Source organism: Microplitis mediator, chromosome 2 (assembly GCF_029852145.1).
Source record: "Microplitis mediator isolate UGA2020A chromosome 2, iyMicMedi2.1, whole genome shotgun sequence".
NCBI lineage: Eukaryota > Metazoa > Arthropoda > Insecta > Hymenoptera > Braconidae > Microplitis > Microplitis mediator.
In genome coordinates this window covers 6,298,929-6,326,498 of record NC_079970.1, presented here as the reverse complement: position 1 = coordinate 6,326,498, position 27,570 = coordinate 6,298,929, and the positions used below count along the sequence as shown (strand labels likewise).

General features: G+C 32.2%; 5 protein-coding genes across 8 annotated transcripts; 2 read left to right on the top strand and 3 right to left on the bottom strand.

The window, feature by feature from the left end:
- Positions 1 to 1,757: 1,757 nt before the first annotated feature.
- Positions 1,758 to 10,962, bottom strand: LOC130663700 (protein strawberry notch-like). 4 transcript variants are annotated; one of them, XM_057463111.1, is made up of 8 exons: positions 10,805 to 10,962; positions 9,495 to 9,585; positions 9,311 to 9,400; positions 8,000 to 8,224; positions 7,773 to 7,904; positions 4,231 to 7,689; positions 3,327 to 3,452; positions 1,758 to 2,331 (listed from the first exon to the last, which is right to left on the bottom strand). In XM_057463111.1, the coding sequence occupies exons 1-7, from the start codon at positions 10,823 to 10,825 to the stop codon at positions 3,346 to 3,348; spliced, it is 4,125 nt and encodes a 1,374-aa protein (XP_057319094.1). In that variant the 5' UTR covers positions 10,826 to 10,962; the 3' UTR covers positions 1,758 to 2,331; positions 3,327 to 3,345. The 4 variants fall into 4 exon arrangements, with proteins under 4 accessions (XP_057319094.1, XP_057319096.1, XP_057319095.1 ...); XM_057463113.1 differs by having other exon boundaries at positions 8,000 to 8,194; XM_057463112.1 differs by lacking the exon at positions 10,805 to 10,962 and adding an exon at positions 9,913 to 10,140.
- A 730-nt stretch (positions 10,963 to 11,692) lies between these two features.
- LOC130663705 (prenylcysteine oxidase 1-like) lies at positions 11,693 to 15,616 on the bottom strand. Its single transcript, XM_057463119.1, has 7 exons — positions 15,432 to 15,616; positions 15,109 to 15,315; positions 14,892 to 15,036; positions 13,708 to 14,011; positions 13,504 to 13,624; positions 13,089 to 13,435; positions 11,693 to 12,085 (listed from the first exon to the last, which is right to left on the bottom strand). The coding sequence occupies exons 1-7, from the start codon at positions 15,517 to 15,519 to the stop codon at positions 11,828 to 11,830; spliced, it is 1,470 nt and encodes a 489-aa protein (XP_057319102.1). The 5' UTR covers positions 15,520 to 15,616; the 3' UTR covers positions 11,693 to 11,827.
- Positions 15,617 to 15,892: 276 nt separating this feature from the next.
- Positions 15,893 to 20,741, top strand: LOC130663704 (prenylcysteine oxidase 1-like). Its single transcript, XM_057463118.1, has 7 exons — positions 15,893 to 16,242; positions 16,533 to 16,739; positions 17,933 to 18,077; positions 18,170 to 18,476; positions 18,553 to 18,673; positions 19,800 to 20,146; positions 20,228 to 20,741. The coding sequence occupies exons 1-7, from the start codon at positions 16,134 to 16,136 to the stop codon at positions 20,483 to 20,485; spliced, it is 1,494 nt and encodes a 497-aa protein (XP_057319101.1). The 5' UTR covers positions 15,893 to 16,133; the 3' UTR covers positions 20,486 to 20,741.
- Positions 20,364 to 22,813, bottom strand: LOC130663703 (parafibromin-like). The gene is made up of 2 exons (XM_057463117.1): positions 22,534 to 22,813; positions 20,364 to 22,396 (listed from the first exon to the last, which is right to left on the bottom strand). Exons 1-2 carry the CDS (start codon positions 22,686 to 22,688, stop codon positions 20,962 to 20,964), a joined length of 1,590 nt encoding a protein of 529 aa, XP_057319100.1. The 5' UTR covers positions 22,689 to 22,813; the 3' UTR covers positions 20,364 to 20,961.
- Positions 22,814 to 24,231: 1,418 nt separating this feature from the next.
- LOC130663584 (parafibromin-like) lies at positions 24,232 to 26,218 on the top strand. The gene is made up of 2 exons (XM_057462878.1): positions 24,232 to 24,410; positions 24,689 to 26,218. The coding sequence occupies exons 1-2, from the start codon at positions 24,280 to 24,282 to the stop codon at positions 26,136 to 26,138; spliced, it is 1,581 nt and encodes a 526-aa protein (XP_057318861.1). The 5' UTR covers positions 24,232 to 24,279; the 3' UTR covers positions 26,139 to 26,218.
- The last annotated feature ends 1,352 nt before the right edge of the window (positions 26,219 to 27,570 follow it).

Genomic DNA, 27,570 nt, shown 5'->3' with positions numbered 1-27,570 from the left:
TTCGAAAATAAATTTATTATTATCCGATTAAATAATTTCAATCGGATACTAAGAACGCTCCTAAGCAATTTTAATCGAATGTTTGTTTCCGATTAAATTTGATAGAAATCCGATCGAGTTTCAATCGGAGTTTTTAATCAGGGACAGTCCGAAAACAAAAAATATTTTAATGCAACCCACAACTACATAAAATTTGGAATGCGGAATTATTTCCCTCTCAACAGTCACTTCCTCCATAATATCCAGTATCTGATCCCGGACTTAGAAATTCTAGACTTCTGTGGTTCAAAAATCCTGTCAATCGGATCCTCTGAGTATGCGAAACCATAAAAATCGACTTATGCCTCAAAGAAATATCAGTTTGATTAAATTTATATCAATACTAGTTGATTTTCGCCGTCTTTAGTCCAAGTTCTTTGAAATCCCGACGCATTCTGAATATATTTTCAATTATCCATTAACTAGCATCCGTGAATCATTAAAAGAAAAATTTCGGCTCTTCCAAGTCTTATTAATTTACCAGTTGACTGTGGAATCCTAGAGTAATTTATCTGTCATAAGCATGGGCATTATCTAAAATTAATTAATAAAATTATTTTTGAATCAATTAAAAGTAATTTATTCAAATTATTATTTTAATTATTAATTGTCAGATATCAGATATGTACTACGTCTTAACAATTATCACTCTCGTGTACCACACGAGTGTCCTGAAAAAATGCGTAAAAAAAATAATTGATCCTGATTAAACAACTGAGTTCGACCGAATTAAAAATTTTAATTCTGCTCAATTCTGTTAAATTCGATAAGACAGAATTTAAAAGAATTCAAGGATTATTTTCCAATTAAACAGAATAAAACTGATTTAAAATTTTTGAATTCGGTTTGATTCGGAGTCAGAACCAGAATTTCGAGGATTAATTTCGAGTTAAACAGTAGAATTATTTTAATTCGTTTCAATTTGGATAAATTCTGGTTTTCCTGCTGAATTAGACAGATTTCTTTTTCAAGTTACGTACCGAATTAACAGAATTTATCTGAATTATATAGAATTAAAAATTCAATTCTGTTTAATTGGATCGAATTCAGTTGTTTAATCAGGGGACCTATTTAATTAATAAATGTAACTCCAAGAATTAAAAAGATAAATTATAAATATTATTATTGTTATTTAAAAATTATTATATATTTTTTTGAGTATGTATATTAATTAATTTTTTTATTTTTAAATAGTACAATTTACTGTTATTTATTTCTATGCTCTGTATTTAATCGTATACAATTAGATAAAGAAAAAATTACTCATTCCTTACAACAAAAATTTGCAGTCCATTTTAAATAAAATTATTTTAATTAATAATATTTATTATCAATTATAAGTTTACTGTTCGAATGCTTATTTATCTTTTTCTTTAATTCATTTATTTTTATTAAATATAAATATATCATGTTTATAATTGAATCTAATCACTAAAAGTTGTAGTTATAATATTTAATGGTGGATCATTTTTTTTTTAATCATAATTATTTAGCATATTAATTAATTAATTAATTAGTTATAATAATTCATTTGTTTGTTTGTTTGTTTGTATTTTTAAATCAAAAATTAAGATAATATATTATATAAGAAATACTTTTATGGTGTTTATCACCATTCAGCCAAAATCGGAATCATCATCGAGTCAAAGACAAAAAAAATTTCATTTTTTATTTTTTTAACAAAATAAAAATTATCTGATGTTTGCACTAAAGTCTAATTGTTTATTTTAAATTTTAAAATTAAATACGAAACAATAATTTTTTTTTTATTAAACAGCATTACAAGCATAAAAAAAAAAAAATTAGCAAATTAGGCGTGTGTGTAATTTATTGGGAGAGCTTGACATCAATCGCGCGCGCTGGTGTGAGCGTCGTGTTCTTAATAAAAAATTCATAAAAAAAAAATAAACAATAATAACAAACAAAAAAAAGTAATAAACAAGGCGACTAACTACTTAAATTCTATCACGATAAGCAACGCGCGATGTTGCTGTTTGAAAAGCGATATCGCGGGAGTTTTTATTTTTAAAATTTTTGTTTCATTCTTTTAGGTATAACTTTTTTTTATTTTTATTGTGCAGACAGTTTGACTGTGCCGCACATTCAGTGGTAAATCCATTAATGTATTTATTAACTGGGAAATTGCACTAAATATACGACCCAATACTGTGTATTTTAAACGTTTTCCAGCTGGTTTATTTATTTTTTTAAACGGCGTCTGAACAACAGATTCCAACGCATTATTTCCTGCCAATATCACGCGCTCGGCAGTCTTTTTTGATCCCTCACTATCTATAATTAAAAAAAAAATTGTATTTAATATAAATAAAATAAGTATTCAATGAGGTAAAAGTCCCTATACCCGCTTAGTACCATTAGTCGCTCACTTTAATTGTTTAAGGCGTTTTTTTATAATTTTTATAAAAAAAAATTACGACTAAAAATATTATTATTGATAAATAATTATTTGTAAATCTAAATATATTAAACTATCATGTATCAAATTATTTTATAATAGATTATAAATTTAAATTAAATGACTGTTTTCAAAATCGCGCTCAGCCGGGCATTTTTTACTTTAACGTTCATTCGTTAGATTAAATTTACGTCACGTCAAATTTTTTAAGAATTGTTATAACTATATATATAACTTAATAAGAACCGTTTTCAGATAATTTTGTCCAAGCTTTTCTCTGAGATAAAAACCCTAAACGCTAAATAAAGACACAGACCCGATGCTTTACTCTATGAACTAGCGAAGTGCACTTCAATTTTTTGACAACTTCCATTTGTTTACGAGAAAAGCTTGGACAAAGTTTCCATTTACTGTACAAGTGCAACAAAGATTGTTTTTAAAATTATTTTTTCTTTTTAAAATTCATGAAATTTTATATTATGAAAGAATAAAGTAGTATAGTTTATAAATTATTTGTCCAAATCAAAAAACTTATCATAGTTTAATTGATATTGTCTTTGAGCGACTATAGGGCCATGTGTTGATTGAGTAATGGTACATCACAACTTTTAGTGAGCGACTATGGGTACACTCAAGCCCTTATTTTAAAAATTAATAATAATTAAATATCAACATTATTCTTCAAACTTAAATTTTATTCTAATACTCGAAACTTCAAAAAATAACTATGAAAAAAAAATATGGTTTTTCATTTTATTTATTAATTTATATTGAGTGATTTATTCTCACTCCAATGAAAAGTGAGCGGGTATAGGAGCTTTTACCTTACAATTAAAATTTTTAAATTAGTAAAAAAAATTATAGCGCTTACTGTTTAGACAAGAGGATGTTCAAAAAACTTGCTCTTCGGTTTTTTCAGCATCAGCAGACAGAGCTTCTACTAATGAATCCAAACATGATTTTGGAATTAACGTGCCGACAATTTTTAATCCATCATCTAATGCATAATAAAAAATAAGTATTTTAATAATACAGTATATTGAGTGACAAGGAACGAAACAAAAAGATTTCAGATCCGAGTGAAGTTGGCTGACATCACCCGCAGTGAAATCGTGTTTCATCTTGAGTTACACACTGAATTTTTCATGATCACCTGCATAGTTACTTAAAGTTTCATTGTCAGCAGCCAGTCAGAAACAAGTTAATTTATGACCAATGATGTCATCAACTATTAGTGTAAGCGTAAATTGTCATTTGCAATTTATAATTTATTATAGAAAAAAAAAAAAAAAAAAAAAAAAAAAATGCACATGTAGAAAATTTAAAAAGCTGTAGGTGCAATTTTTTCAAATATTTTTTTTTTTTTAAATTTATGGTTTTAAAAAAACTTCAAAAATTATTCGACCTCGACTGATTTCACTATCATTATTATTCACAGCAATTTTCATAAAACTTAATCACAGTCAGAACTGTCATTTACGTCAATAAAATGAATGGTCTGAAATTACTGTATTAAAAAAATGACAAGTATCGGAGTTTAAATTGCAAAAGCTTTCAGTTAGCGGGCAGAAACATCATTTGCTTCTTCCCAAGAGGCGAAACAAGTTTGTTTCTGCCCGCTGACTGAAGACATTCATAATTCACGTGATTGCTAATATTCATTCGCGGCATTGGAGTGAAATTCGCTTCTTCCGACTGGCTGTAGAGACTGAAACTTTCGATGCTGGGATCATAAAAAATAAATATATTTAATAAAAATAAAATAAAAAACTTACCGGTTCGTAAACGCAATACTTGCATTTTTGAGTTCTGTCCAGATCGTGCAGCAAGAGTGCTCTCGACACGACTCCAGACACTCAAAACAGAACCAGCAAGGACATTGTAAGACCTCCGTCGAAGACCAACTTCACAGTCCATTCCAAGAGTTACATTTTTACAATTTCCCCGCCAGTAAGCATGAGAACAAGTGTCCACTGAAGCGTCGTACTGCTGCGTCCAATGGGGCTCAGCTTCTTCCAACTTAACTTTCTTGTATTTCTTCTCAAGTTCTCCCAGACTCTCTTGTCTTAATTGCAGTCCAGTGTTCGGTCGATAGACCATATAAAGTTGATCTTTCTTCTCGGTTTTCTTCTTCCCATTGTCAACAGCAACCGCAAGAATAGCCGTCTGTTTTCCGTTCCTTATTTGGTGACTCAAGTAGAAGCCTTCCTTGGAGCCAGTCAATTCGGACCATCGTTCCTTAGCCTCTGTCCAACTCATACCACGTTCCACGTGTACTACATGGAGTTCTGTTGGTGCCGTACCCGTTGTGTGTTTTCTTAAAAACCGGTATAATTTAACGCGCTTAACATTTTCACCAGAAGCGCCAAGATCCAGGATTCCCATGTCAAAGCGACCCGTCTTCTTGGCTTGCGTAATAATCGCATTTAATGTATCAGTAAAATATTGGAATAAACGGTTCTGTAAATCGACAGGCATTCCCAATATTCGATTTAAAAACTTTGAAATATTATTATAGTCCTTGTCAAGTGAAAGAACACCTGGCATATTTTCGCTATTGCAAATTAATCCAACACCCACTAGAGCATCTGCTACATCTTTGAAAAAATCTCCGCGGTAGTCTTGTGGTGGTGGTACGAGTGGAGCTTCATAACCCATGATTGTTTTCATGGTAGCCTCTAAAGCAGATCGTCCGTATTTGTTGTCAATATTAAATTGTGATAAATCTCTCGTTTCTGTGGCACGACGATCGCCGTGAGTAAGCGCACCCAGACTTTCAAGACGTTTCGCGACTGTCGAAGCAAATCGTCTTTCACCAGCTAAATCTGAAATAAGGAAAATATACTCGGGTGCGTTGACTTGATTAGAACGATGAGTACGTCCGAATTGTTGGATCGCACGATCAGCACTCCAGGGAAGCTCGAGAGTTATGTGAACACGTCGCATTTGATTGCGGGCACGACGATCACTTTGCAGAGAAATACCACTGCTAGCAGCCTCAGATATAATGGCCACTGTTTTTTCTCCATCCATAAATCGCTGCTTCTCAGTAAGATTGAGAGTCTCTAGAGGAACATCAACTTCAGATCGCGATTCATACTGAATCTGTCCGTCTTCAGTCTGTACAACTCGGCCCTTTCTTCCAGTCATCTCGGCGACGTTTTCCGGGCCACCGAGTTCGTCAATGAGCTGATCGAGTGTATTGGGAGGAAGTTTTTCCCCTAGTTTTTCAATTTGCGCCAGTAGTTCTTCTTTCATACAACACGCGCGTTCAATTGCATCTCGCGGTGGTGCTCCGACCATAGTAGGTCGTCCAGCAGCATTGATGCCCACTGTTTGTCCAACATTATCTCCATTCTTTTTATTATTGCGCTGTGAATTTTGAGTCTTCAGTGTCAACATCGACTGTATTTTATCTTGGGTAGTAAGTCTTTTCTTCACTGGTTTTTTCGGTTTTCTTCCTCTTTTTTTTCGTCTATCCCAGGGATCAGCGTCAGAATCACTGTCACTGTAAAATGGATTGAAATCTGAGCTGACGTTACTCTCAGGATCTGACCGATTCGCCTCCTCTTCACTGTCAGATCCACTTATTTTAAATTCCGACCCCGAACTGTGACCACCATTTTTTTCTTCTTCAGATATAGACTCCTCGGACTCCTCCCACGCGCGTACTTTTTTAGTGGCCCTTTGTGCTGCTTGTCGTACAGGTTTTCTCTTACTGCCGCTAGCAACAGTAACCGGAGCTTCATCCTCAATCGTTACTACTGGTACTGTTGGTTTAGGAGGCTCAAGACCAAGAAGCCGCTGAATCCTGTTACGATCTGGTGCTGGAAAATGTTTCTCCACTAGTGTCTGCAGCACACCTTTGGCTGTAGACACAAAGTCACTCAATTCTCCATCATCGCGTTCGAGTTGTTCTAGAGTTCTGGCTTCGCCAGTTGACTGAAGACCAATGACGACACATTTTCCACATTTTACAGCTTCACGTGACACAGCGACAGCATGTTTTACTTTAGCAGCAATACATAGGTACTTAAAAAATCTCTGATGCGAAGACCAAAACTGACCCCACATTGTTTTCTTCATTCTATTTTCAGCGTCTATAAGCTCTGCAGCCTCATGAAACCTTTGCATAGCGTCCACCCATAGTCTCACTGAAGAATCATAGACATCCGTAAATTCTTCAGACAGAGGAACCTCTTCAATTTTGAATGCCACACCATGAAAACTCAATTGCCGAGCAATGTACATCCCTCGCAGCTTCATGTCCATCGCAACTATTTCCATAGCACCGACACCGCGTTTTTCAACAGCTGCTATGAAGTCATTGAACTCAGCAAATGGAGTTCCTTCGCCCCACATACCCAGCCGTACCATGTACGCCATATTCCGTGGCTCAGATGCTCCAGTAGCACTGGCATACACCACTCGTGCTTTTGGTAATTTTGTTTGTAACTCCAGTACTGTCAGACCTGTCTTTGTTGGCTTAGAACTACCAGTCGGGCACAAATTTTTAGCTCGATGACACTCGTCAAAAATTATTAGTCCATCGAAATCATCTCCACACCATTGGAGTAACTGTTTGAGTCGACTTTTGTACTTTGCGCCTCCGCTCTGTGAAGATTCACCGATTAACGCTGAATATGTACTAAATATAACACCTTTTTTGACATTACCGTTAACTGCTGATGATATTTTAGCATATTTAAATTTATTTAATGGATGGACGTCTATTTTACCCGCCCCGATATCTTTCAGATCGCGCTCGGCGTCGTACTTGAGATCATTTGACACCGACACCCAAATGGCACGTTTGCGGCCTTTCAGATAATTTTCAAATATAATACCGGCAATCGTACGGCCTTTACCTACACCAGCTCCGTCACCGATAAGAAAACCAGCACGTGTCCCATCAGGAAGTAGATGTTCGTGCTGCTGTGACGCATAAGTTATTGACTCGAGTTGCAACGCAGAAAGTGCACCTGATTTAATTGTTTCTTCTGGAATGGATACTTTGTACCAAACATCAGTAGGTTCCACACTTGACAGCGATGCAGTTTCGACAACTGGGTCAGGATGTTTACGGCCGAGTTTTAATTTCGTCGGCATGTAGTCGGCGTAAGTTTCAGCGACGCCCATCTCATCGTCATCAGCCTCTTCATCTTCAGGAATCGTCGGTTGCATCATTTTTGATGGATCCATAGCATTCATCCACATTTGCTGGACAGCTTTACCTGTAATTGTCAATTAAATTAATGACAATAAATGTTTTTTTATTTACTATGGTAAAATAATGAGGTCGAGGACAATAACGGACCTGGAAGACCAGCAGCCCAATTAGGGTTGAAACCTCCTTGGTTCAACAACTGCAAAAATGGGTTGACACCTCCCATGCCACCCATACCCGCCATTCCCATGAAGGTACCCATCAAATTTCCCATATCCATATCTAAATGACGTCATTCAAATCAATGGTAAACATACAGATGAATTTTCAAACAAAAAAAGCGACAAAACGGCAACAGAAAAAGTTTGATTACTTACTTTGAAGAAGAGAAGCTGGATTGAATCCAGGAAATTGCCCAAGATTGGGAGGAAACTGTCCGTAGGGTCCAGTATTTCCGAACTGGTTCATCTGGTTCATCATATTGGCATTGGGAAAATTTTGAGGATTACCTTGGGAGCCACCGACACGAACCATTTCATAGCCGGGAGTCGGTGCTTTGGTCACCAAACCTTCTGGAATTTTACCTCCTTTTATGCTCGGTGCTAAAAAATTATCAATTTACTCATCAATTGCCAACCCGTTTGATGAATCACGCCCACGAAAAATATATTGTTCGTAATACCAGCATCGAAACTTAAAGCTCAGTGTCTCTACAACCGGTGGAATCAAGTAAATTTCAAGCCGATGCTGCAAGCAACTGCTAGCGAATTCGTAATTCTCAGATATCTGCATACCGCGGGCAAAAACACACGTGTTTCTTCACTTGGAAAGAAACACAATTGTTTCTGCCCGGTGTTAGTTATATTTATTTGTTTGCTTGTCACTTCAGTTTACTCATGTCATTTTTTAAATGACAGTTTTAATTAACCGAATAAAATTAATAAAAAATGAGTGAAACTAATATTTTTGTCTTCTTTACTATTAATTGACTGTAAATCACAATAATTTTGAAGATCGGAACGTTTTTCGCGCAACGAAAAAAAAAGAAAATTTGAAAGTAAAGAATCTACTGGATGATTAGATTTTTGAAATGTTTCGTTTGCAGATGCTGATATGCCAGCCGAAACTCTTAGGCCACACCAACTTCCGAAACTCCCCTTAAGTCTAGTTAGATAAATTTTTTTCTGCCCTCCGGCCGGAAAGTGGCAACTTTTGGGCCGCTGCCCTGAACGAAGTTGCAACTTTCCGGCTTCGTCGAGCAGAAAAATAGTATACGCACCTTGGCCAGTAAAAAAGAAAGCCTCAGACCACATGTTTGTCAGCCTCGGCCAACAATTACATGTGCTCTGAGACTTTTCTTATTTTACTGGCCTAGGTATGTAATATACTATTTCACTTTCGTTGTGCGAAAAAACGTTCCGATCTCCAGGTACATAAATCACCGACTTCTCATTCTCTAATAGTTCTCCGCATGATCGGTTTGAAATTAATTCGTTTCTTACTGGCTGCTGACTGAAACTTGAAGTTCCGATGCAGATAATCATGAAAAGTCTAGTGTGTGACTCAGGATAAAACACGATTTCCACCTGCGGGTGATGTCAGCGACCTTCACCCTAGTCTGAAATCGTCTTGTTTCATCCTTGTCACACAATATACTATTTTAAATTAGTAACATGAATAATAATTACCAGTTTTGACAGCTGTATCAGCTGGGGGGAGCTCATTTTCTTCCTTGATGCTCGCGATCCCAGCGGCGGTAGCGAGGTCTTTCCCTCCACCTAGCGAATAATTTATCAGATTATGATCGATATAAAGGGGATGGATTACATAGACATCAAATAGAATACACAATATATTTTATTTTATATTTACCAGGAACTTCGATCTTGTCGGGATCTTCATCGTCGTCGAAGTCACTGCCACTGCTTTCGTCGCTCATTGCATCCTTATATTTTTTACCAGCCTACAAACAAAAAAAAGCTCCAGTAATGCGCCTCAGTAAAAAAAAAGGTACATGTATATTTAATTACAAAAAAAAGCGCGACTATTTAAATTTGAATAAAATTACACGAATAATTGATAACAAATGAATGATAAATTTTATAAAATATCATATTATATAAAGAACGCGTCGTTATAAATGAAAAAAAAAACTAGGTTATGTTTGTAGAGAAAAAATGAAACCCGCATGAAAATATTTAACGTCATATAAATAATTAATTTGATGAAGTTTAAAAAAAAGTTTAACTAGTATATAATTAAATAAATAAATAATTATATTGTGACATACGTTCATTAAATGACACTTAATTTTTAAAAACCTATTTTTCACAAAAACAAAAAAAATTGTAGTTTATCACAGACGAGTAACCGACAGCAACACGATGCGAACTAATCGACAGACGCGCGACAATTGAACATGCCGCGATGTGAAATTATTTCGAACTACCATTAAAATGTCTATATTTATATTATTTGAATTGTTTTAATGACACTGTACATGTTATGCTTAAGGTCATTAACAAAATATACAAAAAAAAAAATACCGCGAATGACGATCACTAAAAACTATTATATCCTTACTGTCATTATTATTATTATTTTCAAAGACAAGGGAAAGGGAAATAAGTCGGAGACAGCAGCGCTGCTGCGAGGGGCGGGAACGGGGGTGTAATTTAGTTTTTTTTTTTTTTTTTTCACATGCTCCGACGATGAACGACATAAGACACGGCGTGTGTATGACGCCAAAGTGGCATTGAATTACATCCAACTTTAATTACAATCTTTAATTATAAAAACACGCGTTATTTTTTTTTTAAATATTTAAAAATTTTCACATTTATCGTCTGTGCAAACGTCAAAAAAAATTAAGGTAAAAAAAAAATCACATTTACATGACACTGACGTGAGTTGGGGTTGAAAAAAAAAAAATTAAATTTACACGATCGGTAAAAACTATTTTTAAAAATAATAATTTATTTAAAAACCGCGAAATGCGCGAGTGTAAACTGACAAGAGCGTGACTTCCGACGTTTTTTTTTTTAATTTTTTCCGGATGTTGAGGGCGCGGATTTTTTTCTTTTTTTTTTCTTTCTTTAGTCGTTATTTAAATAATTATTGTAAAATAATAATTAAGTAGTTAATTAATAAATTAAAGTGATTAAACGCGATTTTAAACTTACGTTACGCTTAGGCCGTGGCATTTTTGTTTAACGTTGTCAACTGGGCGATAAGTTAAACGCGTTTGCCGTTCTCGGCTGACGCCATTTTAGCTTTAGCTCCTACTCGGACCCACGGTGCACCGCGATTGAGAATTACAAAAACACCCGCGTTCATTCTGATGAATTTGCACAAGGAATCTGTGCACCCACTGTTGCCAAATCTAAATTAGACTTTGACCCAATCCTCAAGTGACGACAATCCGAAACTGTCATATTCCATTACATTTTATTTCATTTAAATTACGGAGCGCGAACCATTAGACCAATTACTTTTACTCATTACTAAGCGCAATTAAAATAATTAATAGAAAAAATGAGTTTTATTTATTTAAATTGAATAATTGTCAGTGAATTGTAAACGCGGCAAAATGTCAAAATTTAAATCTGACAACAGCGCAAGTGCGCAGCGCAGATCGTTATATGTTTTAAGTATTCGCGGCAAAAAGAAAAGAACGTTAAAATTCTTTATACGGGATTATTCCGTGATTTGATGCAACTTTAATTATAATTAATCGGTGTCTTATTATATTAGATTAATGAGAAAATTCATTTATTATTAAAATATTATGTAACTTACGAGATATAAATGAATGTAAATATAAATATATTAAAAAAATTTTTCATCATCTCGATACGATCGATCCGGGGTTCGCGCGCGCTTACCGCGCAGTCTCCTGGCGCGTCGTCGAAACACAATAATAAATTAATTAGAAAACTTTATATATTTTAGAGCATCATTTTTTATTTATATCATTCTAAATTTTATCATATTTGGTGAACTTAACACTAATTTAAATTATGCGCGTAATTTTAAACAATTCATTTTATAAACAATTTATTTAAAACAATTACAACATACATTAAATTCATCTGTAACAATAGAACAATTTTTTTAACATTTTTTTTAAATCTTAAATATTTTACAACACGAATAAATAGAAAAATATAACATATATTTTAATTTAAAAATATGAATATTCAAATTCACAATTCATTGGTAGATTTATTTTCAAATTTTTTTTTGTTCGATTCGTGAGTAGAAATATTGCACTTTTTTTTGTAATCATTGTAAATTAAAATTGCAACATTCCTACCGCCGATAGCACTCATTTCCATGGCACTTGCGGCCCATTCAATAGCATTAACGTGGTACAGAGAATTATAGAGCTTGAAATTATTATTAGATTGTATTGTTGAGTATTTCGGGTACGCCTTCCATTTAATTTCTTTAATTAGCTGTACCTAACAATATCAAAGTATATTAATAACTAGTCCATACTCTTATTGAATTTATAATCAAAATTTTTTTAAATATATCCTCACTAATTCCAAAAGGACATATATTTTCACACGCCCTTTTAGTTTTAGTCTCTGTTTGAAACCAATAGGGTTAATAATTATTTTTTTTTGCCAGTTGCTTTGTAGTCTCATTTTATAGCTATAAATTTAAATGACACTGAAGTTAGCCGCCGTAAAAAAAAATATTTAAAAAAATTGCATCTATGGTTTTTTGAATTTTCTATATGTGCATATTTTTAGTTTTTTATTTTTTGTAATCGATTTGTTAAAAAAAAATTTGAAAATTGTAATTGTCTACTAACTTCAGGATCATAAATTTAAAAAAATAATTTTGAAATCCAAAAGAACAAATATCAAATTGTATGACCTTTTGGCTTTTAAATTTTTAACTTTAAACAGAAAAAAGGATTTTTTGGCACAAAAAAAATTTTTCAATATGAAATGAAAATGATCCTGAAGTAAGCCGATGTCCAATCGTGTTTTGATTTTTTTTTAAACAATAAATTATAAAAAAAAATATTTGGAAAAATTCCACGTGTAGTTTTTTAAATTTCCTACATGTGCATATTTTTGTTTTTATTTTGTTGCAATTGATTTGTTGTAAATAAGAAAATCAAAAAATTATTAATTTTCTGTTAACTTCAGGATCATGAATGAAAACAAAAATTTTTTTAGGACTGGAAAAATTTCTTAGAGCAAAGAATTTTTTCTCTTCCCAAGAAATTTTTTTTTTTCAATTTATAATAAAAAATTTCTTTAGACGTGTAAAAATTTTTTGTGTCAAGAACTTTTTTTTTTTCTGTGAGGAATAAGTCTACAATATGATTAGTAATTTAAAAAAAAATCATACGCTCTTTTGGTTTTAAACTTAATGACTAAACCCAAAAGGGCATAAAATAATCTAAGCCCTTTTGAAATTAGTGACGGGCCATAATTAGGTACATACTTGTTGAAACATTTTATTAATAATATTTATTTCCAGTGGATTTCGAGAAAATATTTTCCATACATTTGAATCAACACCTTGAACGGTAGTCAATTTTCCAAGCGAGCTGACAATTGTTTTATTGGGATCGCAACTCAAGATACCATCTATTGATTCCTCTAGTCTAAAATAACCCGGATTGAGTGAGCCCTGGACAAATGATGCATAAGTCGTCTGATAATTTCCAGGGAATTCAAAATTAACATCTTCTGGAAAACCACCGAAAGTTATCGGCATTTTTTGATCGTGGGTCAGTGGCGTTGCTATGATTACAACGTCATAATTTTTCCATGCGTCTTCAGATTTTCCTGCAATATTTATGAAACCAATAAACATTTACTATTTTATTATTATCATAAATATATTAAATTTTTGCCTGTGTTATAGTAGACGCGATATCCAGGAGATCCATCGTCTTTGGGAGCATAATTTATTTTATTGACTACTGCAGGAATGACTTTTACTCTCTCATTCATCTTGATAAGATTCTCCGGTACCTCAAAAATATAATTTATAATAATAAGTAAGTAGTAATTTACTTAATTGACTATTAGTTAAATATAATAAATTAGTATATTACTTTTTTATTTCCTCCTTTTACAGACCAAAGAGAATATCCTGCGCCAGCGAGTGATACAAATCCAACAAAACTATGAACGTCAGTATCCTGTCCGTAATTAACTACCAGCGTTGCCTCAACTAATTCATCAATTAGCAGTGAAGAGTATCCTTGATTTAACAGAAAATCTTTTGACGAAATTTCTAACATTTCTGGAAATTTATTGTTCATCCCAGCCAGTAAACTTGTGATATTTTCAAACCCTACTCCAGCGTTTTGAAGCTCGTATATCTGATCAAACTCATCAAGAATTGAATTTATCAACCTACTCAACAAATAAAATAATTAAATCATATTTTCATTTCACGTTAATTATTATGACCCTGGTTAGCAGACAATTGTCAATTTTTGCATTTTTTTTTAACTAATCAATTACAAAAAAAAAAAAAAAAAAAACTAAAAATATGCACATGTAGAAATTAAAAAAACTATGCGCCATTTTCCGGGTAAAAAAATTTTTATTCATAATGAATTTAGATCTAAATTTCATCAGGAAAACCAGATCATAACACAAGTATGACTTTGATCATAAATTTACCTCAACAAATTTAATCACGACAAAATTATGACTCAGTAAAATTTATGTAAGTGATCTGAAGTTCATTTCAGACATGTGATAAATTATTTTCCCAATAGATACTGACCTGCTAGACAGAAATAATTTATTGAATTTAAAAATTAAACTTAACGCTTAGTTTAGTAAAAATTCAGTCAAGTTTTCCTGAATGTCAATCCGTCCATTTTAAAAACGTACTCAATAAATTTTAAAATCGAAACTGATTTACTCGATAGAGGAAATCTGTTGGTAATTTCTGAATTCAAAAATTTGATATGGGTTTGAAAGTAAAAATTCAGTCAAGTTTTTATCAAAGTCATCCCAAGATAAATTCAAATACGCAATGAATTAATTTCAGAATCGTTACGGATTTACCAGACGAAAAGTTTTTCAAGCAAATTTATGATAAAAGTCATTTTTGCGTCACGATTTTAAATTCGTAATGAAATTCATATCTGAATTAATTACGAATAAAATTATTTTTACGCGGGTTTTTTTGAATATTTTTCTTTATAATTTATCGTTTTTAAAAAAATCTAATCAATTAATTAATTATTAATGATTATTTATATAAAAAAATTTCTACAACCTGTGGAGTTTAAATGGTTCGAGTCCATATCTATAAAATAATTTAGCTAATGAAATTAATTGATAAGAACTTTCTTCGAAGACGAATGTATCTCCATTCCAAATACCAGCAATCATATTTTGTTCAGGAGCTCGATCTTCAAGTTCTATAAATTAATTAATTAAGTAAATATAGTGGTTGTTTACTATTCCTTATATTTATTATTTGAATAACTAACTAAGGAGCTGGACAAATTTTCTCATCAATTTATTTCTAGAATGAATAATAGAACCACCGGTTTCATATTCATCATCGTTTATGTTCAATGTCGCCAGTCGTCCACCAATTTTATCAGCTTCAAATAAATCAATATCTACATTGTCATTTAATAAATCTGAGAGATAGTGAGAGGCTGATGCTCCACCAATTCCTCCTCCAATTATTGCTGCAAAAAATAATAACATTTTTATTATAATTATCAATTAAATACAATAAATAAATACTCCAGTATATCATTAAAAAAAAAAAAAAATGTATATCAACTGGTTAAAAAAAAGTTACCTATCTTTGGAGTACAGTCTTTTCCATAAATAAAATTACTAAATATTACCAGACTTGTAAAATAAAAAATAAAACTTTTTTTAAACATTACAATAATTTTTAAAAATTAATATAAATAAATTGAATATTTACAAAATAAATAAAATTATATTATATACAAATTTATATGGAAAAAAAAGTCAAATAAAATAAAAAATATATGGGTGGACGAGGTCATCAGAAATACGTGATAGTCTCCCTCTATAAGAGGAAAAAAATTTGCCCGCTAATATTTAATTTATTTGCAGAATTTAAAAGTTTTTGCGAAATAGAATTTTATAGAATTAATTAAATTTATTTGTGGGATCGAAATGATGATTAATTTTTAAAAAATAGTCGATAAGGTCGTAAACTGAATAGACAATTGATAATTTTAATTTTTTTGTCAGCAAAATCAATATTAATGGAAAAAATTTTGAAAATCATACCGAGGCCTTTTAAATTATCATTGACTTTTTTTAAAATGGATAATTTTGTTATTAAAACGATAAAATTTTCAAATGTCGGGTATTTTTAGAATCATTAAAAATTACTCTCTGTACCACTTTCGGCAGTCTGGTAAACATTCGACGTCAGTTTTTAAATATTTTTTCTTGTCTACTATTTCGTAGAATCATTGCTCCGTAAAAATTTTTTCCCGGTTGTTGTGCCGATTAATAATAAATGATTTTTAAAAATAACATGATTATTAATAAGAATATTATTTTTGTAATAATAAATGTTTTAATATTTAATAAAATTATTTATGCAGAGAATTGTACTCCAAAAATAGGTAAATTTCCATTTTTATATGATTCTGAAAATACCAAGCGTCCGAAGACTTTTGCATTTTAATTTAATTACAAAATCTTTAGTATGAATTTTAAAAAATCGTTCTTTAAAAATATTAGTCTTGATTAATTAATTAAAATGATTTATTATTTGAAAATAAAAAATATTATCGTTTGCTGTTTTTACTATCGTTTTTTTATTATTAATTAATTTTTTTTTGCAGCTCAAATATTAAATTATCAGACAAATTTATAAAATAATAAATCAAATTATTATTATTATTTATTACAGGAATTATTGGTGGAGGAATTGGTGGAGCATCGGCATCTCATTATCTTGTAAATTTATTTAACGAAAATGTGGATATTGATTTATTTGAAGCTGATAAAATTGGCGGAAGATTGGCAACACTTGAAATAAACGATCATGAATATGAAGCCGGTGGTTCTGTTATTGAGTACAATAATTTGCATATGAGATATTTCGCACAGTTTTTAAGTAATTTTTTTTTTTTTACATTGAATATTTGATTAAAAACTCCGACTAAATCCGATTGAATCGGATTTCTATCAGATTCGATCGGAAACAAATATTCAATCAGAATCACTCTGGAGCATTCCAAGTATCCGATTGAATTTCAATCAGATATTTATTGGTTTCCAATTAAGTCAGATTAAAATTTTTTAATCAGATTGAATCGGAAAATAATATTTCTGGTTTCTAATTAACTTTCAGCCAAATTTACTTGAAACTTTCCGATTAAAACTGATTGAGTCATTCGGAAATTCCCGATTAAATCCGATTAGAATTTTCAAATACTAATCGGAGTTTATAACCAGGGGTCTCTGTTCAAAAAAATATTTAAAACTTTTCGCTATAAGAAATAGTATTTAAAAAATTTAATTTAAAAAGTAATTTATATAGAGCTAATTAATTGTTAAAATACTATCAGATTTTATAATTATTTATCAGAATGGTTCCATGACAACTGATCCCCGACAAATAATCAGACGATAATCGATGCCACAGACAACTGATCCCACTGACAAATTTATAACATAATTAATTACTATGACACGAGTAATTAAAACTCACTGATGTAAATATAAAAAGTTAAATTAGTTGTTGATAAAAATCAATTGACCACCAATTGTTGATGGGATCAATTTTTAGGGATCACTTGTCGTGGTATAAAATTGTTGGGATCAGTTGACGGCACTCCGAGAATTAACTCTGATAGCCAAGTTGGCCGCAAAAGTTGGCATTTCCACAAGTTGACGGCAACTTTCCGAGAAACTTGTGGACAACTTTCAGCTAGTGTAACTGTTGACGACAAGTTGACTACAAGTTGCTCAGAAGCTTGGTGACAGGTTGCGGCAGTAGATTGTCGCCAAGTTTCTGAGCAACTTGTAGCCAACTCGTAGTCAATAGTTACACAAGCTGAAAATTGTCGACAATTTGTCGTCAAGTTGGTCGCAACTCAGGTACATCAATTTTCTGATCAGAAACTCTGGCTATCAGAGAATGTGGTTGTTCAAAAAGAGGATACAAAAAAATTTATTATAAGCAATGATATTTATTTTTACTGATAAAATTTAAATTATACTTTCCAATCGGGGATAATTGATATTTCATTAAATTTAAATTATTAATTATAATTAAAAATATTTTGCTCAATTTCATGGTACTAGAACTCGAAGAAAATAGTCTTCCTCAGAATTCAAAAGTTGGCATTTGGAATGGAGATAATTTTATATTCAACAAAAGTCCTTACCCATTTATTTCATCATTTAAATTATATTATAAATATGGACTTGAACTATTGTCTTTCTACAGGTTATTAAAAGATTTTCCATTAATAAGTTAATGAATTATATTAATATTTACTAAAATGGAACGATCAATATATATGAATATTTATTTAACAGGCTTATTGATTCAATACTCAGTGACTTTGGACGAATATATGAATATCAGCAAGCAGAAATAGGTTTTGAAAACTTGACAAGTTTGCTTGCTGAAATGAATAATAAATTTCCAGAAATGCTTAAAATATCCACAAGGGATTTTTTAATTAATAAAGGATTCTCTTCTGCACTGATTGACGAATTAATTCAACCAACATTGACAGCTAATTTTGGACATGATGCGGATAGTGCTCACAGTATTCTCGGTATTTTATCTTACGCTGTGTCAGTGTCTCCTCTTTGGTCTGTAAAAGAAGGAAATAAAAAAGTAATATAATAATTTATTATATTTTATCAATAGTCAATTAAATAAATTACTTATTATTAAAAATTATACTTTTAAGGTACCGGAGAATCTTATCAAGATTAATAAGAGGGTAAAAGTTATTCCTGCAGTAGTTAATAAAATAAATTATGCTCCCAAAGACGATGGATCTCCTGGATATGACGTCTACTATGACACAGGTAAAAATTTAATATATTTATGATAATAAAATTATAAATGTCAATTGTGACGTTCCCGTGAGGTTTCTAATTAAAAAAAAAATGTATAATTAATTTTATTAGTAATATATGAGAAAACTATAAGTGAATGTAGCAGACATGAGACAATTTATAAATTTGAAATAAATAAATAAATTTTAAAAAAATGCGCGTACGGATCTTGTATTTTTCTAAATACTCATTTTAAAATTTTTACTCTACTTACATTTTATTCTTTTATTCTAAAATTTAAAAAATTGATAATTGTCAGCTACATTCACACTCATAAAACTTTGGTCACTCTGATAAAAAAAGTTTTTCAACAGAGTAACTAAAAATTAATTAATGTAACGGGACCGAAGTCTCTCTCCGTTTGACGGAAGGCCGTTTACTCACCCTTTTGGGCATACAAGCGCTGCGGGCATCCCCATCTTCCACCCAGACGACACTCTTAGTCGAAAAATATAATCAAGTGACGACTAAGGTGGATATTAACCGGAGGCATAATCAAAAATTCTCATTGCGCGCGGTATCTAACCACAGCCACCACGAGTTCTACCTCTCTCGGGCCAAACACTGCTCCCATCTCAGGAAATAAAGAGACTCTGGTCAACATAGTTGCGTAGGATTAGTGGTGGGTGCAACTTCTTCCCATACCCTTTGTAAAGGGCTTCCTCCACTTGTTTCTTTCGAGTTCCCAACAAGCTATTATCCGCTTGTTCATCCCCTGAGATTTTCTACTTTCCCGAGCTGAGGAGTACTCTTATTATTCAAGCCAAATCAAAGCTAAGAGCAGCTCGGGAGACAGAGCAACTAAAGCAGATGAACGGTTTCCGCTAATACTGTCGTGGTCTGTAGTCTAAACTCATGTCTGGGAATGAAGCCCAGGCCTCGAAAACCTTCGCCAGAGTAATCTGAGATGCGACATCGGACGATTTATAATTTTATAATCTTTTTGAATGTTTTATTGTACTTTTCAAACCCTACAAAATACCTAAAAATTAGACAGAGCTCAGCAACGTGTGCACCTGGGGTCGATTGACACCCAATACCTCCCACCTGGGAATTTTTTGTGAAACTGATGAAATTGACTTTATAAATATTGCAGGAAAATCTGAAGACACATGGAAAAATTATGACGTTGTCATAATAGCAACGCCACTGACTCATGATCAAAAAATGCCCATAGAGTTTTCAAACTTTCCAGAAGAAGTTGACTTAAAACCTGCCGGAGAATATCAGATGTCTTACGTAACATTTGTTGAAGGCGAACTTAATCTTGGGTATTTCAAAATACAGGAATCAATTGACGTTATCTTGAGTTATGATTTTAACAAAACTGTTGTGTGTTCCATTGAAAAATTGACTACTGTACAAGGCGAGGATTCAAATGTTTGGAGAATATATTCCAGGAACTCAGTGGAAAAAAATGTTATTGATAAAATGTTCCATCAAGTAGGTTTTATTTATTATTTTTTATTAATGCAACAAATGTATCAATAATTACTTATTATTCATATAATTTTATTCTTCTAGGTACAGCAAATTAAAGAAGTTAAATGGAAGGCGTACCCAAAATACTCAACAATACAATCTAATAATAATTTCAAGCTCTATAATTCTCTGTACCATGTCAATGCTATTGAATGGGCAGCCAGTGCCATGGAGATGAGTGCCATCGGCGGTAGAAATGTTGCACTTCTAGTTTACAATGATTACAAAAAAAAATGCAACATGACTCCCACTTTCAATACAAAAAGCCAAGACAGTCAACGTCACAGTGTTGAGTTATAAAACTTTAAATAATTAATCTCGTACTTCTACCTCATTTTACCACCACCCAAAAGTTTATTTTTTGTACGCATATTTAATACGACAGGTCATAAATTTTTCTATACTCAGATTTATAAAGTTTTTTTTTACACAAATAATAATAACAATAAATATATATTTTTTTACATTTACTGAAAATATTATTCTAAAAATATTCTTATAAATTACAGGTTAACTGTAAAATAAAGTTTTGTAACTATTTTAGATATAAAAATAATTTTTATAATTTTTATACCTCACTTCTATCAACTGTATAATAATATTTTATATCAAAATATATTAATCTACTTATCAATGTATTTAAATATCGATTCCCTCTCATTTTATTTAAGAAATGACGTCTTGTCAGACAAAAAAATCTCATATTTTTACATGGAGATATTTTTGGCTGAGATGTAAAGAGGGATCACCTTAATAATTATCAAATATATATGCTATCAAAATTTTAAAAAAGATTTATTTTTTGCAATATGATGATCTAGAGTCTCCCAGAATTTAATAATAGCAGCGCGATCAGAATGTCTTTTAGTCCGGCTCAACTCAATGACATTAACAGACCACCCAGCTACATTAGCATCCAGTTTCATGTCATCGTATTTAATATGAAAGGCTTTTATTCTAGAAAAAATATCAACCGGATTACCGTCGAACGGCCAGCCCTTGAACTGCCAAACTGGTCCCAAAACGAAGACACCAACCACCCGGTTCCAGTCTGCGCTTGATAACTTCTGAACGTTGTCAACTATCTGGTATGCCACAGTTGAACCATCTTTCTTTGGCCTTTGAAAAATAATCTGGTTTTTCTTTTGAACCCCAGCAGCTTTTTGTTCCTCATTAGTTACATACTTCAATCGCCCAAAAATTTCATTGACATTGTACATCGTTATCAACGAAGAATTTGAATTCGGAATAATAATAATGGGAGTTCTATTCGAGGATTTACTTTTTTTTACTCCCTGCTCTGATACTGAAGTTGAAGAGCTTGCTTTTGGTACAGATTCTGTACTGGGATTTGAACCTTCACCTTCAGTGATTATTTTAGCGGGCATATTGTGATAAGTTCCCATGGTATTTATTTTGAAACCTTCAGTATCATCGTCTCGTTTGACAAATTTTTCTTGGACGTATCGGTTGTATACCGCAGGTTGTTGAATTAATCGTATAGGAATTACTTGTGGTGTAGAAAATGGTTCAGGTGCAGTTGGACTTTTGGCTTTAGTCTCTACACCTCTGGTAATTTTATAATTTAATTTCTGTAGAATATTAAAAATATCTTTAGCAAAAATTTTACCATTACTTTGCAAAATAACAGTACGAGTTCTCCATTGTCTTTCACGTGACAAAATGTCTCTCGAGTTGTAAACATCCATATCTACCATAACTTGGAGGTAAGAGTTCATGTGAACGTCATCATTTTCTTTGATGGTCTTACGTTTGTTGGCAATACGTTTGACGATGATGGCAGCGATTGTCTCTGGTGGCAAAGCCTCGGAAAGTGACTTGATGTTGTCGACAGTGACAGAGGCTTCTTTGGGAGTATCCAGTCTGGCTGCAAGTTGTTCCTTTACTTGCTGGACCTGCGTCTCTTCGAACTTTAGCTTTTTAGGAGAACCCGAATCCGGACCAACTTCGGAAGTTCTCTTCACTTGGATCGGGATCTCCAGGGGTGTAGATTTGTCAATCGCAGCTGACGTCGTCGTCTCTCCATTGAGATATGCGAGCAAATCTTTTCGATCTGGACGACGTACTGATGGAATATTTTCTGCTGCCGCTTGTCGGACGTACACTGGGTGTGTAAGTTGGACATGTTTTAAAAAAAATATCAGGGATTCTAGGGTATAATATTTTTTTTCCGTTCCTTCTTTCCCTGACCTGTAATTAAAATTCTAATTAATATTTTTTGTATTGTAGATAAATTATTTTTATGAAATATATGGAAGCGAAAAAATTATTTCGTTAAAATTCATTATTATGAATTAAAGTTTTTAATTTATAAATTATTTTCTTACTCGTAAGTTAGATAATTAGTTTTAGTATTTTTCGGCCATGAAAATTCACCGAATATTATTTCATTTCCACGTTCGATTATTTCTTTTTTAGTGATAGTGTATTGTCGTAATAAACTTAGCGGGTCCGCCATTGTTACAGTAAACATGGGTTCCATGTGCTCTGCATGCTTGTTGTTGTTTGTTTTGCTGGTGTTGACGACAGCCCAATTATTGATAGTGGGGGTTAAGCTGAAGGAATTTTGTCATTTTATTAGCACACGTGTACTGAGAAAAAAATTCCAGGGAAAATGGGGAAAACTTAATTTTAAAAAACCATTTTTCTTTTAGAAATTTATGATGAAGTAACCGGTCGCCAGCTTTGTTGGATATTTAATTTATTACATAATTTTACAGTAGAAAATTTAAATGGCTAAAAAATTGTTCATTATTATTTCTAGTATCATCGAATCTATATTTAACCGGGAATTTTAATTTTTAAGTTCAGAACTCGAGTCTCGATGTTGTCAAATTAGATAGAAAAACACTCGAAATTTTTTTGAGAACTTTCGAGCAAAAATAAAAATTTATGAGTGTGAATGTAGCAGACATGAGACAATTTATAAATTTAAAATAAATAAATTAAAATAATGAAGTTTTTAAAAAATGCGCGTACTGATATTTTATTTATCTACATACACATTTTTAAATTTTTATTCTACTTACATTTTATTTTTTTATTGTCAGTTTCATTCACACTCATAAAAATTTATAAGAATTCAAATATTTTATTTTGTAGAGAATGATTTTTCAAATTTTATAAAAAATGACATGAGACAATTTATGAATTTTAAATAAAAAAATTAAGGAGTATGAATGAGCTCACAAGTGGGAATTTTTAAAATTTTTGAATAAATAAACAAAATGTAAGTAGAAAAAAAATTTTAAAATGCGTATTTAGATAAATAAAAGATCAGTACGCGCATTTTTTTAAATTTCAATATGTTGATTTACATGAGTGTGAATGTAGCAGATATGAGACAATTTATAAATTTGAAATAAATAAATTAACATAATGAAAGTGAAAAAAATGCGCGTACTGATTTCTTATTTATCTAAATACGCATTTTTTAATTTTTATCCTACTTACATTTTGTTTATTTATTCAAAAATTTAAAAAATTCTCACGTGTCAGCTCATTCACACTCATTAATTTATTTTTTTAAAATTCATAAATTGTCTCATGTCTGTTACATTCACACTCATTATTATTATGACTGTGAATGTAGAAGCAATCAAACAAATTTAAAACTATAAATAAATAGGGTAAATAATTAAAAAAATAATATTTGTAAAAAATGCACTTAATAATTTCAGAATTTATTAAATGTGCATTTTTTTTAAATTTTATTTTTTTAATTATTTACCCTATTTATTAATTATTTTAAAATTGTCTGATGTCTGCTACATTCACGCTCATTTATTATTGCTAATAAATCTTCAATTCTCAAACTACAACATAACTTTTTATAAGAACTCGAAACTTGTGTTGTCAGAAAAACGTCAAATTTCACTCTGCCCTTATAGATCTAAAAAAACAAATTTGAAAAACCCGCGCTTTAATTTGAACTGTAGATAAACTAGTGCGCGATTATAAATGTTAGAAAAAGAACCTGGCGGCGCCTGGTGAGCAGTATTTGCAGTACTGTAAAACAAAAAAACATTTTTTCAGTGTGTTGAAAGTTGGTGTTGAGTGAGCAGTGCATAAAGATGGCGGATCCACTGAGTTTGTTGCGGCAATATAATGTTAACAAAAAAGAAATAATTGAACGTGAAAATCAAATAATATTTGGTGAATTTTCGTGGCCAAAAAATGTTAAAACAAATTATCTAACTTATGGGTAAGTTAAACTTTTTATTATAAATTTAAAACCTTCATTTTTTGCGCCAGTCTGTTTGGTTACCAACACCACAGACATCAATTAAATTAAAAATTTGCTTAATATTTTGATAGATTTTAATCTTTTCACAATTACAATAATTTGCTAAATAATTACATCAATAAACATGTAAATTAACGTCAATAAAAATATTAAAAATCAAGTGCGAGTTCAAAGAGAAAGTTTTGATATTTTTAAAAACGACCTCAAGGCTAATTATTTATTTGTTTTTATTATAGATCTGGTAAAGAAGGAACGGCCAAAGACTATTACACTCTAGAGTGCCTGCTCTTTTTATTAAAACATGTCCAGCTCACACATCCGGTGTACGTACGTCAAGCAGCAGCAGAAAATATTCCTGTTGTACGTCGTCCAGATCGTAAAGATTTACTGGCATATCTCAATGGAGAGACAGCGACATCAGGTGCGATTGACAAATCAGCGCCACTGGAAATCCCGACCCAGGTTAAAAGAGCTGCTGATGATGGTCTGGATTCAGGATTATCAAAAAAACCGCGATTTGAGGAGACACATGTGCAGCGAGTCAAAGATCAGCTTGCAGCCAGATTAGATGCACCCAAAGAAGCTTCAGTTACTGTCGATAACATCAAATCCCTGTCCGAAGCCATGTCCGTTGAAAAAATAGCTGCTATAAAAGCTAAACGTTTGGCTAAGAAACGTACAACGATAAAAGAAAACGACGACATTGGCATGGGCTCAGATTTGCGAGTTATCTTGGACATGGACGTTGATGACACTAAAGATATTGTCTCCAGGGAAAGACAGTGGAGAACTCGTGCGACTATTTTACAAAGCAGCGGTAAAATGTTTGGTAAAAATATATTTGCCATTCTTCAAAGTATCAAGGCCAGAGAAGAAGGCCGGCATAAGGGTCCAGCAGTACCAACTCCAATGGTTACTCCGCGATCCACACCGATGCGACCGATACCGCAACCAGCTGTGTATAATCGTTACGATCAAGAGCGATTTATCAGACAGAAGGAAGAGACTGAAGGCTTCAAAATTGACACCATGGGAACTTATCACGGAATGACACTGAAATCAGTGACTGAAGGATCGAATCCGGCTGTCAGGAAACCGATACCGAATCCTTCTTCAACTCCGACGTCGGGTCTATTGCCAACGTCAGCTGCCAAACTTACGCCTCAACAAGCTGCTCAGAATAAACGTCCCAGCAGAACTCCGATAATCATAATCCCCAGTGCCAACTCATCTCTCATCACGATGTTCAATGCGAAAGAGGCCTTGCAGGATTTGAAATTCGTCAGCAATGAAGAAAAGAAAGCAAGTGGCGCGAAACGAGAAAACGAAATCTTGTTGCAAAGGAGGAAAGAGGGAGGACTGACGGTACCATACAGAGTTATTGACAATCCGCAGAAACTGACCAACGCTGACTGGGATCGAGTGGTCGCGGTCTTCGTTATGGGACCAGCATGGCAATTTAAGGGATGGCCCTTTGATGGCAATCCAGTTGAAATTTTTTCAAAAATTTGCGCTTTTCATTTGAAGTATGATGAGATGCGGCTCGACGCAAATGTCGCCAGGTGGGCTGTCACTGTCATTGAGCTGAGTCGCACAAAACGTCATCTTGATCGCGCCGCGCTGATGCGCTTCTGGGAACACTTGGATAAACATATTGTCAAAAATAAACCTTTATTAAGGTTTTAAATTTTCGCTTAAATGTTTTAAATATATATATATTTTAAAATGTATAGTATTAAATAATAAATATTCAATTTTAATTGTAACTGCATCATAAATACTTTTTTTTTTTCATAGTGTATTCCAGTTTACTGTCATTTTAGTTTAATTTAATTTTTAATAAAGTAAATTAATATTAAGTTTTAATTGATGAAATTCCTTTAGGTTAAAAATATTGATGTGGAATTTTAATTTATAGAATCGTTTTCTCGCGGGTAGTTATAGTTATTTAAGTGATTCAAAAACTGCGCCTCTTCACTGGCGTAATGAGATGAACTTTCTGCAAGTTGGAGAAATTCAACGAATGTTGAACTGCAATAAAACTGGGGGTAAGTTTTAGCTGTCAATGAAACCTATCACCAAAAATTATGATCCAATCGCTGAAGATTATCGACCATTTTAATATAGAGTATGACTAGTTTTATATACAGAGTTAATAATTTTGATTTTTTTAATAGTTTTTGTTATTTGAAGCATGGTCAAAATTTATTGTAATCGTAATTTTACTCCATTTATTGTTCATTAATATTAAATTAGAAAAATGCAAGTTAGATTTAGACAATCATAGGGTCGGAAAAAAGTTTTTCTCACCTCCGGGCGGAAAGCGTCAACTTTCGTCCCGCTGTGCAAAACGAAGTTGCCGCTTTCCGCCTCCGTCGAGGAGAAAAATAGTATACACTCCTCGGGAAGTAAATAAGAAAGCCTCAGACCACATGTTTGTTGACCTCGGCTTCGCCTCGGCCAACAATTACATGTGATCTGAGACATTTCTTACTTTCCTTCCCTAGGTGTGTAATATACTATTTTCTATCATAGAAAGTAAGTCCTGTTTTTCTAGAGATTTTCTCTAGATTCTCTGACAGCCGATTTTCTCGAAAGTCGAGGCTGGGATGTCTACTTTTTGCACTAAGAAATCAAAATAAGAATGTCTGGAAAGGATTTTGATATATTAATATATATATTTGTCAGCAAATACATATATTCCTAAATGTAAAATAGGAATTTAATATTGAAAATCACAAATTTATCGGTACATTAGCACTATGTCGGCTCACAAGTAATATTTAAAATTTCTTTTATGAATTAATCGCCCGAGGTATATATAGCAGTAACTAGTACAATTTAATGTGTTTAGAATTTCATAAACAAATATAGCAATTAATAGTGCTGTACATTTTGGCCGACTAAACCGGCCATAAAGTCTAACCAGGTTAATTAGTTCATCAGCCAGCTAGCTAATTTAAATTAATCAACTAACTTAGTTAACCGGTTAAATGAGTTAACCGACTAACCAGTTAACTGGCTAATCTGTCAATCAGTGAAATTGATATTTTGCTATTTATAAGCTAGGAATTATGATTAAATCACATATCATTAACGCATGTTGAAAAGTGCAATA

Coding starts and splice junctions, on each gene's coding strand:
- LOC130663700 (XM_057463111.1), bottom strand. CDS start 10,825: ATGCCACGGCCTAAGCGTAAC. Junction 9,586..10,804: donor TGCCACGGCCTAAGCGTAAC/GTAAGTTTAAAA, acceptor TTTTGTTTGTAG/GCTGGTAAAAAATATAAGGA. Junction 3,453..4,230: donor AGTATTGCGTTTACGAACCG/GTAAGTTTTTTA, acceptor ATTATGCATTAG/ATGATGGATTAAAAATTGTC.
- LOC130663584 (XM_057462878.1), top strand. CDS start 24,280: ATGGCGGATCCACTGAGTTTGTTGCGGCAATATAATGTTAACAAAAAA. Junction 24,411..24,688: donor ACAAATTATCTAACTTATGG/GTAAGTTAAACT, acceptor TTTTTATTATAG/ATCTGGTAAAGAAGGAACGG.
- LOC130663704 (XM_057463118.1), top strand. CDS start 16,134: ATGATTTTTAAAAATAACATGATTATTAATAAGAATATTATTTTTGTA. Junction 18,477..18,552: donor TAAAAGAAGGAAATAAAAAA/GTAATATAATAA, acceptor TATACTTTTAAG/GTACCGGAGAATCTTATCAA. Junction 20,147..20,227: donor TTGATAAAATGTTCCATCAA/GTAGGTTTTATT, acceptor TTATTCTTCTAG/GTACAGCAAATTAAAGAAGT.
- LOC130663703 (XM_057463117.1), bottom strand. CDS start 22,688: ATGGAACCCATGTTTACTGTAACAATGGCGGACCCGCTAAGTTTATTA. Junction 22,397..22,533: donor ACTAATTATCTAACTTACGA/GTAAGAAAATAA, acceptor TTTTAATTACAG/GTCAGGGAAAGAAGGAACGG.
- LOC130663705 (XM_057463119.1), bottom strand. CDS start 15,519: ATGTTTAAAAAAAGTTTTATTTTTTATTTTACAAGTCTGGTAATATTT. Junction 13,625..13,707: donor TAAAAGGAGGAAATAAAAAA/GTAATATACTAA, acceptor TATATTTTTGAG/GTACCGGAGAATCTTATCAA. Junction 12,086..13,088: donor TTAATAAAATGTTTCAACAA/GTATGTACCTAA, acceptor TGATATTGTTAG/GTACAGCTAATTAAAGAAAT.